Source organism: Tachyglossus aculeatus, chromosome 5 (assembly GCF_015852505.1).
Source record: "Tachyglossus aculeatus isolate mTacAcu1 chromosome 5, mTacAcu1.pri, whole genome shotgun sequence".
In the NCBI taxonomy this organism is placed as follows: Eukaryota; Metazoa; Chordata; class Mammalia; order Monotremata; family Tachyglossidae; genus Tachyglossus; species Tachyglossus aculeatus.
Window position 1 is genome coordinate 60,224,421 of NC_052070.1, and position 13,929 is coordinate 60,238,349.

The 13,929-nt window shown below is 48.1% G+C and overlaps 1 protein-coding gene across 1 annotated transcript in view; it reads right to left on the minus strand.

The window, feature by feature from the left end:
- SKI (SKI proto-oncogene) overlaps positions 1-13,057 on the minus strand; it is a 188,866-nt gene extending 175,809 nt beyond the window's left edge. The window contains exon 1 of the mRNA XM_038747310.1: positions 13,045-13,057. Coding sequence (XP_038603238.1) covers positions 13,045-13,057 — 13 coding nt within the window. The remainder of the gene's footprint in view (positions 1-13,044) is intronic.
- Between the last annotated feature and the right edge of the window lie 872 nt (positions 13,058-13,929).

The window sequence follows — 13,929 nt, forward strand, 5'->3', positions numbered from 1 at the left end:
TAGTAGTTCCCTACTTCCACAACAACTAGGATTGCTATTCATCTGAAAGTCCTGAAGTCTCACTTGAGTGTCTGCTGCTCTTCCTAGGAAGGGAGGGTCTCACGGTTTGGGCCTAGGGTTTGTCTATCCATTCACCACACCCAGTTTTATGTTGCCAACTTGTACTTCCCAAGCGCTTAGTACAGTGCTCTGCACACAGTAAGCGCTCAATAAATACAATTTATTGATTGCCCTTGTCTCCTTTTCCATTTCCGGCCTACTAGGGCCCCCTCCGTTCCCCACCCCCACTTCTGAAACAGGCCACTGTCTCTTAATTGGTGTCTCTGCCCATGGGCTGGGCCTTAGGGAGAATAGTTGCTTGATGTGAATATGCTAATCTCCCCTGTTCAGAAGGTGACAACTTGTTTACCGTACTGTTTATCCCTCCAGAGGCAGGGGCAGGGGCTGGCTCTAGCCGGATTTCTCTAAGGTGGGGGTCGGGGGAGAGCTGCAGTTAATAGTAATAATAATAATGATGATGTTTGTTAAGCGCTTACTATGTGAAAAGCACTGTTCTAAGCGCTGGGGGGATACAAGGTGATCAGGCTGTCTCACTTGGGGCTCACAATCTTAATCCCCATTTTACAGATGAGGTAACTGGGGCACAGAGAAGTTGAGTGACTTGCCCAAAGTCACACAGCTGACAAGTGGTGGAGCCAGGATTAGAACCCTTGTAATAATAATAATAATAATAATAATGGCATTTATTAAGCGCTTACTATGTGCAGAGCACTGTTCTAAGCGCTGGGGAATTTACAAGGTGATCAGGTTGTCCCACGTGGGGCTCACAGTCTTCATCCCCATTTTACAGATGAGGGAACTGAGGCCCAGAGAAGTTAAGTGACTTGCCCAAAGTCACACAGTTGACAAGTGGTAGAGCCGGGATTTGAACCCATGACCTCTGACTACAAAGCCCGTGCTTTTTCCACTGAGCCACGCTGCTTCTCTTGTACATATTTATTACTCTATTTATTCATTTATTTATTTTACTTGTACCTATCTATTCTATTTATTTTATTTTGTTAGTATGTTTGGTTTTGTTCTCTGTCTCCCCCTTCTAGTCTGTGAGCCCACTGTTGGGTAGGGACTGCCTCTATATGTTGCCAGCTTGTACTTCCCAAGCGCTTAGTACAGTGCTCTGCACACAGTAAGCGCTCAATAAATACGACTGATTGATTGATTGATTGACCTCTGACTACCAAGCCCGTGCTCTTTCCACTGAGCCACGATACTTCCCTATAGTAATAACTGTAGTGTTTGTTAAGCGCTTACTATTCATTCATTCATTCGATCGTATTTCTTAATCTCTTACTGTATGCAGAGCGCTTGGGAAAGTACAATACAACAGTAAACAGTGGCATTCCCTGCCCACAACAAGCTCACAGTCTAGAGGCAGGGAGACAGACATCAATACAAATAAATTAAATTACAGATCTGCACATACGTGCTGGGGGGCTGGGGGTGGGGGTGAGCAAAGGGGGCAAGTCAGGGCAACGCAGACAGGAGTAGGAGATGAAGAAAAGTGGGGCTCAGACTGGGAAGGTCTCTTGGAGGAGGTGTGCCTTCAGTAAGGCTTTGAAGGAGGGGGAGAGTCATCGGCTGGTGGAGTTGAGGAGGGACGTGGGCCAGGGGACTGTGAGACTGTTCTAAGCCCTAGGGTAGATACAAGGTAATCAGGTTAGACACAGTTCCTGGCCCACATGGGGTTCACATGTCCAAAATGGAACTCTTTATCTTCCCACACAAACCCTGTCCTCCTCCTGTCTTTCTCATCACTGTAGACAACCCCACAATCTTCCCTATATCACAAGCCCATAACCTTGGCATTATCCTCGGCTCGTTTCTCTCATTCCACTCAAATATTCAATCTGTCACCAAATCCTGTCAGATCTACCTTCACAACATTGCTAAAATTTGCCCTTTCCTGTCCATCCAAACTGCTACCATGCTGATCCAAAGACATATCCTAGCATTCATTCATTCAATCATATTTTTTGAGCACTTACTGTGTGCAGAGCAATCAATCAATCAATCGTATTTATTGAGTGCTTACTATGTGCAGAGCACTGTACTAAGCGCTTGGGAAGTACAAATTGGCATCACATAGAGACAGTCCCTACCCAACAGTGGGCTCACAGTCTAAAAGGGGGAGACAGAGAACTGAACCAAACATACCAACAAAATAAAATAAGTAGGATAGAAATGTACAAGTAAAATAAATAAATAAATAAATAAATAGAGTAATAAATATGTACAACCATATATACATATATACAGGTGCTGTGGGGAAGGGAAGGAGGTAAGACGGGGGGATGGAGAGGGGGACGAGGGGGAGAGGAAAGAAGGGGCTCAGTCTGGGAAGGCCTCCTGGAGGAGGTGAGCTCTCAGCAGGGCCTTGAAGGGAGGAAGAGAGCTGGCTTGGCGGATGGGCAGAGCACTGTACGAAGCGCTCGGGAGACTACAATACAATAATGAACAATAAACATATCCTATCCCGTCTCAACTACTGCACACTGTACAGTAAGTTCTAGCTTCTCTAGTCCAACTTGTACTTCCCAAGCGCTTAGTACAGTGCTCTGCACACAGTAAGCGCTCAATAAATACGATTGATGATGATGATGATGATGATGATGATGATGATGCTAACCTTCTCACTGTGCCTCCATCTCGCCTGTCTCGCCTCCGACCCCTGGCCCACATCCTGCCTCTGTTTTGGAAGACCGTTCCTCCTCAAATCTGACAGACAATGACTCTCCCCAGCTTCAAGGCCTTGTTGAAGGCATATCTCTTCCAAAGGGCCTTCCCAGACTAGGCCTCCTCTTTTCTCTTCTCCCACTCCCTTCTGCAGTTGCCCTGACTTGCTCCCTTTGCTCTTCCCCGACTACTAGCCCCACAGCACTTACGTACATATTTGTCATTTATTTATTTGTATTGATGTCTGTCTCCCCCCTCTAAACTGTAAGCTCGTCATGGGCACGGAATGTGTCCGTGTACTGTTATATTGTACTCTAATCAATCAATCAATCGTATTTATTGAGCACTTTCTTTGTGCAGAGCACTGTACTAAGTGCTTGGGAAGTACAAGTTGGCAACATATAGAGACAGTCCCTACCCAACAGTGGGCTCACAGTCTAGAAGGGGGAAGAGCTTACTCTAAGAGCTTAGTACAGTGCTCTGCACACAGTAAGCTCTCATCAAATACGACTGACTGACTGAATGAATGAATGATTTTTTTTAGGGAAAATGCCCTTACCATCCACGGGAGGAGAAAGGAGGGTTTGGAAAGGAGGTGTCTGGTCCTTTGGAATCAATTATCATTAATCAGGAATGAGACACTGGACTGATAAAGCCCCAAGGGAGTTCCCAGTCTCCAGACCAAACACAATTCAGACCCTGGGCAATCCTAATGGCCCATTAAGCAGAAATATTCCATAAGAAAGGGAACCAACCAGACCAGACTGGGCCAGTTCAGGACTCCTGGCTTCTTCCTGCCTGTCCTAAATTATATATATTAATGTCTGTCTTCCCCTCTAGACTGTGAGCTCGCTGTGAGCACCTAATAGGTCTGTTTGTTGTTGTATTCTACCCACCTAAGTGCTTAGTACAGTGCTCTACACACATTAAGTGCTCAATAAATACAATTGAATGAAAGTTCCTCTTTCCAACTTCCCGCTCCACAGCATCCATTTGGGGGGGGGTCCCCCTTCCCCTCCTCCTCAGTAACTCCCCCACCTCCATCCCCACACTGTTAGAGAAGCAGCGTGGCTCAGTGGAAAATGCACGGGCTTGGGAGTCAGAGGTCTCTCATGAAATCTCTCGTTCCATGAAATCTCTCGCTCCATCCCTTCTCCACTCCTTAACTTCCATCTTCAACCGCTCACTCTCCACTGGTTCCTTTTCCTCTGCCTTCAAACATGCCCATGTCTCTCCCATTCTAAAAAAAACCCTCTCTTGACCCCACCTCACTTTCTAGTTATCCCCCCATATCCCTCCTACCATTCCTTTCCAAACTCCTTGAACGAGTTGTCTACACACGCTGCCTCAAATTCCTCAGCACCAACTCTCTCCTCGACCCCCTCCAGTCTGGCTTCCATCCCCTACATTCCACGGAAACTGCCCTCTCAAAGGTCACCAATGACCTCCTGCTTGCCAAATCCACCGGCTCATACTCCATCCTAATCCTCCTCGACCTCTCAGCTGCCTTCGACACTGCGGACCACCCCCTTCTCCTCAACACGCTATCCGACCTTGGCTTCACAGACTCCATCCTCTCCTGGTTCTCCTCTTATCTCTCCGGTCGTTCATTCTCAGTCTCTTTTGCAGGCTCCTTCTCCCCCTCCCATCCCCTTACTGTGGGGGTTCCCCAAGGTTCAGTGCTTGGTCCCCTTCTGTTCTCGATCTACACGCACTCCCTTGGTGACCTCATTCGTTCCCACGGCTTCAACTATCATCTCTACGCTGATGACACCCAGATCTACATCTCTGCCCCTGCTCTCTCCCCCTCTCTCCAGGCTCGCATCTCCTCCTGCCTTCAGGACATCTCCATCTGGATGTCTGCCTGCCACCTAAAGCTCAACGTGTCGAAGACTGAACTCCTTGTCTTCCCTCCCAAACCTTGTCCTCTCCCTGACTTTCCCATCTCTGTTGACGGCACTACTATCCTTCCCGTCTCACATGCCCGCAACCTTGGTGTCATCCTCGACTCCGCTCTCTCATTCACCCCTCACATCCAAGCCGTCACCAAAACCTGCTGGTCTCAGCTCCGCAACATTGCCAAGATCCGCCCTTTCCTCTCCATCCATACTGCTACCCTGCTTGTTCAAGCTCTCATCCTATCCCGTCTGGACTACTGCACCAGCCTTCTCTCCGATCTCCCATCCTCGTGTCTCTCCCCACTTCAATCCATACTTCATGCTGCTGCCCAGATTGTCTTTGTCCAGAAACGCTCTGGGCATGTTACTCCCCTCCTCAAAAATCTCCAGTGGCTACCAATCAATCTGCGCATCAGGCAGAAACTCCTCACCCTGGGCTTCAAGGCTGTCCATAACCTCGCCCCGCCCCCTCCTACCTCACCTCCCTTCTCTCCTTCTACTGCCCACCCTGCACCCTCCACTCCTCCGCCGCTAATCTCCTTACCGTGCCTCGTTCTCGCCTGTCCCACCATCGACCCGCGGCCCACGTCATCCCCCGGGCCTGGAATGCCCTCCCTCTGCCCATCCACCAAGGTAGCTCTCTTCCTCCCTTCAAGGCCCTGCTGAGAGCTCACCTCCTCCAGGAGGCCTTCCCACACTCAGCCCCTTCCTTCCTCTCCCCCTCGTCCCCCTCTCCATCCCCCCCATCTTACCTCCTTCCCTTCCCCACAGCACCTGTATATATGTATTTATGTTTGTACATATTTATTACTCTATTTATTTATTTATTTATTTATTTTACTTGTACATATCTATTCTATTTTTTTTATTTTGTTAGTATGTTTGGTTTTGTTCTCTGTCTCCCCCTTTTAGACTGTGAGCCCACCGTTGGGTAGGGACTGTCTCTATATGTTGCCAACTTGTACTTCCCAAGTGCTTAGTACAGTGCTCTGCACACAGTAAGTGCTCAATAAATACGATTGATGATGATGATATAAAGACGGTCCCTACCCAACAATGGGCTCACAGTCTAGAAGAGGGAGACAGACAACAAAGCAAAACATGTAGACAGGTGTCAAAATCAGCAGCGTGGGAAGAGCCCGGGCTTTGGGGTCAGAGGTCATGGGTTCAAACCCCGGTTCAAACCCCGGTTCAAACCCCGGTTCCGCCAATTGTCAGCTGTGTGACTTTGGGCAAGTCACTTAACTTCTCTGGGCCTCAGTTACCTCATCTGTAAAATGGGGATGAAGACTGTGAGCCCCCCGTGGGACAACCTGATCATCTTGTAACCTCCCCAGCGCTTAGAACAGTGCTTTGCACATAGTGAGCGCTTAATAAATGCCATTATCATTATTATTATTATCAGAACAAATAGAATTACAGCTATATGCACATCATTAACAAAATAAATAGAACAGTAAATATGTACAAGTAAAATAGTGTAATAAATCTGTACAGATATATATAGCTTATCCTCTTCCATTTCCCCTATCTGCAATTTATTTGAACAACTGTCTCCCCCGCTAGACTGTAAGCTCCTTGTGGGTGGGGAAGTTGTCTACGGACTCTATTGTATTGTACTCTTCCTAGGGCTTAGCCCTGTACTCTGCACACAGTAAGTGCTCAATAAATACCATCAATTAACTAAACATCTCAGGAGAGCAGGGGGAAACATTATAAATTACTTTTTTACATTAATGTCTGTCTCCTCCTCTAGACTGTAAGCTCATTGTGAGCAGGGCATGGGTCTGCTCATCGCTTGTACTGTACTATCCCAAGCGCTTAGCACAGTGCTCTGCACATAGTAAGTGCTCAATAAATACCATTGATAGATTGATTGATAGGGGCAGGGAAAGTGGGCCGGGGTGAGGTAGAGATGAGGACAGGGATTGGACAGTGACCTCTGCTAGATGAGAAATCAGTCCCAGGTGCCTTTGCATTTGGATTTAGTAGTAAGAGTATTTATTAAGTGCTTACTGGGAACAGAGCCATGTACTAATCCCTGGATTTGCACCCTTTATTCACCCCAAAAGAGATGAGCAACCAATGGAGGGTTTTGAGTGGAGCAGAGACATGGACTGAGAGATGGTTTAGGAAGATGACACGGGCAGTACTGGGGGAGAGGCTGGAGGCAGGGAGGACAGCAAGGAAGCCAAGACAATTGTCCAGTTAATTTGCTAAGCAATTGAAACAGGGAAGTGGCTGAAGGGGTGGCAGAAGAGGCTACCAATCAATCTGTGCATCAGGCAGAAACTCCTCACCCTGGGCTTCAAGGCTGTCCATCACCTCGCCCCCTCCTACCTCACCTCCCTTCTCTCCTTCTACAGCCCACCCCGCACCCTCCGCTCCTCTGCCGCTAATCTCCTCACCGTACCTCGTTCTCGCCTGTCCCGCCATCAACCCCCAGCCCACGTCATCCCCCAGGCCTGGAATGCCCTCCCTCTGCCCATCTGCCAAGCTAGCTCTCTTCCTCCCTTCAAGGCCCTACTGAGAGCTCACCTCCTCCAGGAGGCCTTCCCAGACTGAGCCCCTTCCTTCCTCTCCCCCCACCCCCCCTTCATCCCCCCATCTTACCTTCTTCCCTTCCCCACAGCACCTGTATATATGTATATATGTTTGTACATATTTATTACTCTATTTTACTTGTACATATCTATTCTATTTATTTTATTTTGTTTGTATGTTTGGTTTTGTTCTCTGTCTCCCCCTTTTAGACTGTGAGCCCACTGTTGGGTAGGGACTGTCTCTATATGTTGCCAATTTGTACTTCCCAAGCACTTAGTACAGTGCTCTGCACACAGTAAGCGCTCAATAAATACGATTGATGATGATGACGATGATGATGAAGAAAAATTGGCAGGTTTTGGCCGTGGATGAGATGTGAGAGCAGAGTGACAGTGAGGAGAGGGGAGAGGAATGCCAAGATTGAGGGCTTTGGTCACAATAATGCTATTGTCAGTCTTATTAAGGTCTCATCTCCTCCAAGAGGCCTTCCTTGATTAAGTCCTTCTTTTCCCGACTCCCTCTCCCTTCTGCGTCAACTATGCACTTGGCTCTTTACCCTTTGGAAACTTGGTATTCACCCCACCTTCAGCCCCACAGCCCTTATGTCCATATCCTTAATTTATTTTAATGTCTGTCTCCCCCGCTAGACTGTAAGTTCCTTGTGGGCAGGGAACATGTCTGCCAACTCTGCTATATGGGAAACAGCGTGGCTTAGTGGATAGAGCACGGGCTTGGAAGTCAGGAGGAATTGAGTTCAAACCCCGGCTCTGCCACTTGTCTGCTGTGTGGCCTTTGGAAAGTCACTTCACTTCTGCGGGCCTCAGTTTCCTCCTCTGTAAAATGGGGATTAAGACTGTGAACCCCAGGTGGGACAGGGATTGTGTCTATCCTCACTCGGTTATATCTACCCCAATGCTCAGTACAGTGCCTGGCACATAGTATGTGCTTAACAAATACTATTATTATTATTATTACTGTTGTTGCACTGCCCAGGCCAAGTCCCACTTTTCCTCATCTCCCACTCCCTTCTGCGTGATGTTTGTTAAGTACTTACTGTGTGCCAGGAACTATACTAAGCACTGTGGTGGATACAAGCAAATTGGGTTGGACACAGTCCCTGTCCCACATGGGGCTCACAGTCTTAATCCCCATTTGACAGTTGAGGTAACTGAGGGACAGAGAGGCAAAGTGACTGGCCCAAGGTCACCCAGCAGACAAGTGGTGGGGCCGGGATTAGAACACAGCTCCTCTGACTCCTAGGCCTGTGCTCTACGGACTAGGGAACATTGTTTTCAATATGTTTAACACCAATACTGTTCTTACTGTTCTCTCAATATTGGAGTCAACAGCATTTATTGAGCACCTCCTCCAGAAGAGCTCAGAGCACTGGGCAGACCACTGCCCTAGACCCTTGGAGAACATACATAAGAAATGAAGTAGCGTGATATTTATCAAGTGCGGTGGAAAAAGCACAGGCCTCGGAGTCAGAGAAACTCAGTTCTAATCTCAGCTCTGACACATGTCTGAAGAGTGACCATGGGCAGGTCACTTAACTTCTCCGAGCCTCAGTTACCTCATCTGTAAAATGGGAATTAAAGCTGTGAGCCCCATGTGGGACATGGACTGTGTCCATTCTGATGCTCTTGCATCTACCCCAGCACTTAGTACAGTGTCTGGCACATAGTAAGTGCTTAACAAGTACTATAACAATAATAATAACGGTATTTGTTAAGCGCTTACTATGTGCAAAGCACTGTTCTAAGCGCTGGGGGGGATACAAGGTGATCAGGTTGTCCCACATGGGGCTCACAGTCTTAATCCCCATTTTACAGATGAGGTAACTGAGGCCCAGAGAAGTGAAGTGACTTGCCCAAAGTCACACAACTGAGAAGCGGCAGAGCCGGGATTAGAACCCATGACCTCTGACTCCCAAACCCATGCTCTTTCCACTGAGCCACTCTGCTTCTACTGTAAAAAATACTATGTACCAAGCACTGTGCTAAGAGGTGGGGCAGATTCAAGGTAAACATTTCAGACAAGGTCAACCTTGCCCTCAAGGAGATGATTACCTTGGAAGATTAAACTGAGATAAGATTAGCTGAGACTTCCTCTGTGCTTGTCCCATGTCCCCTCCGGGTCTGGGGGCCTCCTGAGGGCAGAACATATCTAGTCTTTATCTTCCACCTACAATGAAGCAGCATGGTGCAGTGGATAGAGCACAGGCCTGGGAGAAGGAAGGACCTGGGTTCGAATTCCGACTCTGCCACATGTTGGCTGTGTTACCTCAGGCAAGTCAAGCTAACTCTCTTCCTCCCTTCAAAGCCCTACTGAGAGCTCACCTCCTCCAGGAGGCCTTCCCAGACTGAGCCCCCTCCCCATCCCCCCCACCTTACCTCCTTCCCCTCCCCACAGCACCTGTTATATATGTATATATGTTTGTACATATTTATTACTCTATTTATTTTACTTGTACATATTTATTCTATTTATTTTATTTTGTTAATATGTTTTGTTTTGTTGTCTGTCTCCCCCTTCTAGACTGTGAGCCCGCTGTTGGGTAGGGACCGTCTCTATATGTTGCCAACTTGGACTTCCCAAGAGCTTAGTACAGTGCTCTGCACACAGTAAGCACTCAATAAATACGATTGAATAAATGAATGAATGAATTACCTTCTCTGGGTCTCAGTTACTTCATCTGTAAAATGGGGATTGAGTCTGTGAGCCTCACATGGAGCAGGAACTGTGTCCTACCCAATTTTCTCGGATCCACCCCAGCACTTATTACAGGGCCTGGCCCATAGTAAGCACTTAACAAATACTTCAAGGCTTCAAGTCTTCAAGGCTGTCCATCACCTCGTCCCCTCCTACCTCACCTCCCTTCTGTCCTTCTCCAGCCCAGCCCGCACCCTCCGCGCCTCTGCCGCTAACCTCCTCACTGTGCCTCATTCTCGCCTGTCCAGCTGTCGACCCCCAGCCAACTTATTTCCCCTGGCCTGGAATGCCCTCCCTCTCCACATCCGCCAAACTAGCTCTCGTCCTCCCTTCAAAGCCCTACTGAGAGCTCACCTCCTCCAGGAGGCCTTCCCAGACTGAGCTTCCTTTTTCCTCTCCTCCTCCCCAACCCCCCGGCCCTACCTCTTTCCCCTCCCCACAGCACTTGTATATATTTGTACAGATTTATTACTCTATTTATTTTACTTGTAACATATTTGCTACTCTATTTATTTTGTTAATGATGTACATGTAGCTATAATTCTATTTCTTCTGACGGTTTTGACACCTGTCTACATATTTTGTTTTGTTGTCTGTCTCCCCTTTCTAGACTGTGAGCCCGTTGTTGGGTAGGGACCGTCTCTACATGTTGCCAAATTGTACTTCCCAAGCACTTAGTACAGTGTTCTGCACACAGTAAGCGCTCAATAAATACGATTGAATGAATGAAATACCACAGTAATAATAATAACACCTAATTCAGCACCAGATCATCCATCAATCCATCAATAGAATGCATTATGTTTTTTAATAATAATAATGGCATTTATTAAGCGCTTACTATGTGCAAAGCACTGTTCTAAGCGCTGGGGAGGTTACAAGGCGATCAGGTTGTCCCATGTAGGGCTCACAGTCTTAATCCCCATTTTACAGATGAGGGAACTGAGGCCCAGAGAAGTGAAGTGACTTGCCCAAAGTCATACAGCTGACAAGTGGCGGAGCCGGGATTTGAACCCCTGACCTCTGACTCCAAAGCCCAGGCTCTTTCCACTGAGCCACACTGCTTCTCTACATTTGTTAAGTACCAACTATATGCCAAGCACTGTATTAAGTACTGGGGTAGATACAAGTTAATTAAATTGGACACAGTCCATCTCTCACATGGGTTCACGTCTCAATCCCCAATTTTACAGATGAGGGAACTGAATCACAGAGAAGTGAAGTGCCTTTACCAAGGTCACACAGCAGACAAGTGGTGGAGTCAGGATTAGAACTCAGGTCCTACTGACGCCCAGGCCGATGCTATATATATTAGGCCACTCAGCTTCCCGTGCCTTACCGAGCACTTACTGCACACAGAGCACTGTATTAAGTGCTTGGGAGAGTCCAAAAGAGTTAGTAGGCAGGAGTCCCACTCTCAAAGAGTTTATAATCTAGGGGAGAGACATAAACTAAACTAAATTGCAGGTAGGCGGAAGTAATAAAGATATATAGGAAAGTCCTCAGGTGGCACAGAAGAGGCAGTTGTGGGGAATATAAAGTGGTTCTCAGTGTTAATGATTAATTGACTGTGGTGTTCAGAAGCGCTTAGTATGTGCCAAACCACTGTACTGAGTGCTAGATACATGTTAACTTGTTGACTTCATATCCTGCTGGATGGCCCTCTCTGCCCAATTCTCCTAAGCCGGGGCTCCTCTGCATCATCATCAATCGTATTTATTGAGCGCTTACTGTGTGCAGAACACTGTACTAAGCGCTTGGGAAGTACAAGTTGGCAACATATAGAGACAGTCCCTACCCAACAGTGGGCTCACAGTCTAAAAGAGGAGGAGGGGGGTGGAGGGGAGCGGAGTGTGACCCCCAGAAGAGGAAGGAGTAGATGGTGCCTCTCGGGGAGCCACACCCGGCACGCTTCTAGACTAAAAGCTCAGCTCATCGGGGCTTGGGAGCGTGTCTGCTAATTTTATTGTAGCTTACTCTCCCACGGGCTTAGCGTGGCTCAGTGGAAAGAGGCCGGAGTTTGGAGTCAGAGGTCATGGGACCAAATCCCGGCTCCACCAATTCATTCATTCATTCATTCAATTGTATTTATTGAGCGCTTACTGTGTGCAGAGCACTGTACTAAGCGCTTGGGAAGTACAAGTTGGCAACACATAGAGCCGGTCCCTACCCAACAGCGGGCTCACAGTCTAGAAGGGGGAGACAGACAACAAAACAAAACATATTAACAAAAGAAAATAAACAGAATAAACATGCACAAATAAAATAAATTCATTCATTCATTCAATCATATTTATTGAGCACTTACTGTGTGCAGAGCACTGCACCAAGCACTTGGGAAGTACAAGTTGGCAACACATAGAGATGGTCCCTACCCAACAGCGGGCCCACAGTATAGAAGGACATGTCCCTCCCCTCCTCAAAAATCTCCAGTGGCTGCCTGTCAACCTGAGAATCAGGCCAAAACCCCTCACTCGGCTTCAAGGCCGTCCATCCCCTCGCCCCCTCCTCCCAATTGTCAGCTGTGTGACCTTGGGCAAGTCACTTGACTTCTCTGTGCCTCAGTTACCTCATCTGGAAAATGGGGATGAAGACTGTGAGCCCCCCCATGGGACAACTTGATCACCTTGTATCCTCCTCAGCGCTTAGAACAGTGCTTGCACATAGTAAGCGCTTAACAAATGCCATCATTATTATTATTATTATTGTTACTACAGTGTTCTGCACAAACTGTAAACTCGTGGTTAGGGAATGTGTAGCATAGCATAGTGGATACAGCCCGGGCCTGAGAGTCAGAAGCTTATGGGTTCTAATCCCAGCTCTGCCACTTGTCTGCTGTGTGGCCTTGGGCAAGTCGCTACACTTCTCTATGCCTCAGTTTCCTCATCTGTAAAATGGGGATTGAGACTGAGCCCCATGCGGGACAGGGACTGCGTCCAACCCCATTTGCTTGTATCCACCCCAGCACTTAGTACAGGCCTGGCACATAGTAAACACTTAACAAATACCACAGTTATTATTATTATTATGAGAGGGGAAACAGACAGGAGGCAGAACAGAGCCTCCCGCCCTGGACTTCAATTCTTCTCCCTCAGAGCTCTTTCTAGGGCTTCCCAGGCCCAGAAAAAGGCCCATTTCAGAGCGCGACTCTGGATACCTTTGAACACCATGGCTGGCTTACCTGCCCGCAGGCCCGGACTGCCTCAGCTCTGTCATTAAAGGAAACCTGTTTGCTTTCCCATCTGGGCTGCACATTGCACCAATTTTCCTCCCCCTCCCTCACACTCCCACCTTCAAAAAAAAAATCACAAAAATGTTTTCTGGGGGAGGGTCAGGGGTGGGGAAGAGGGAGCAGGCCCTTAGGCCTCCCTGGGATTTTTGATCTTTGGCCCCAGGTGTAAGCTGATCCTGGGTCTGCCTGTCTGACACATGAACCGTGCAAAATCCTTTCTGCAGCAGGGTGTGGAGAGGGAGAGAGAGAGAGCAAGAGAGAGCGAGACACACACACACACACACACACACACACACAGAGAGAGAGAGAGAGAGAGAGAGAGAGAGAGAGAGAGAGTGTGTTTTTAAAGTCATGGGTCTCCTATAAATAGCCATACTGCACTATGACTCCCCTTCGGAGATGGGGACAGGTAGAAACAACTGCTTCTCCCTTCCCGCAAAACAACTCAGACCAGCCTCTAACCATCCATCGCACCCCTTTGCAACCCCCGGCTCTGTCCCTGCCAGAAAAGACCAGGGGTTTTTAAAGATCTACTGTTCCCGAATGTCTGCATCTAACCTGGGGGTCAAGTAGAAATTTTCCCCTCCCTCCCCAACTCCCCAACCCCGTTCCACACAAAGCCCAGATCTGAGCCAGTCGCCAGGATCCATGAAGCGGGTTGGCTGGAGGGCTCGAAGGATAATCTGTGGGGGCTGCATGGGGAGAGGCCTTGGGATCCCCCTCCTCCCCTACCACCTTGCAAAGTCCCAAAACATCCATCTGGGGAGAGGCTGCTCACCCAGGGTCCATTTTTGACCACCAGCACTCTCT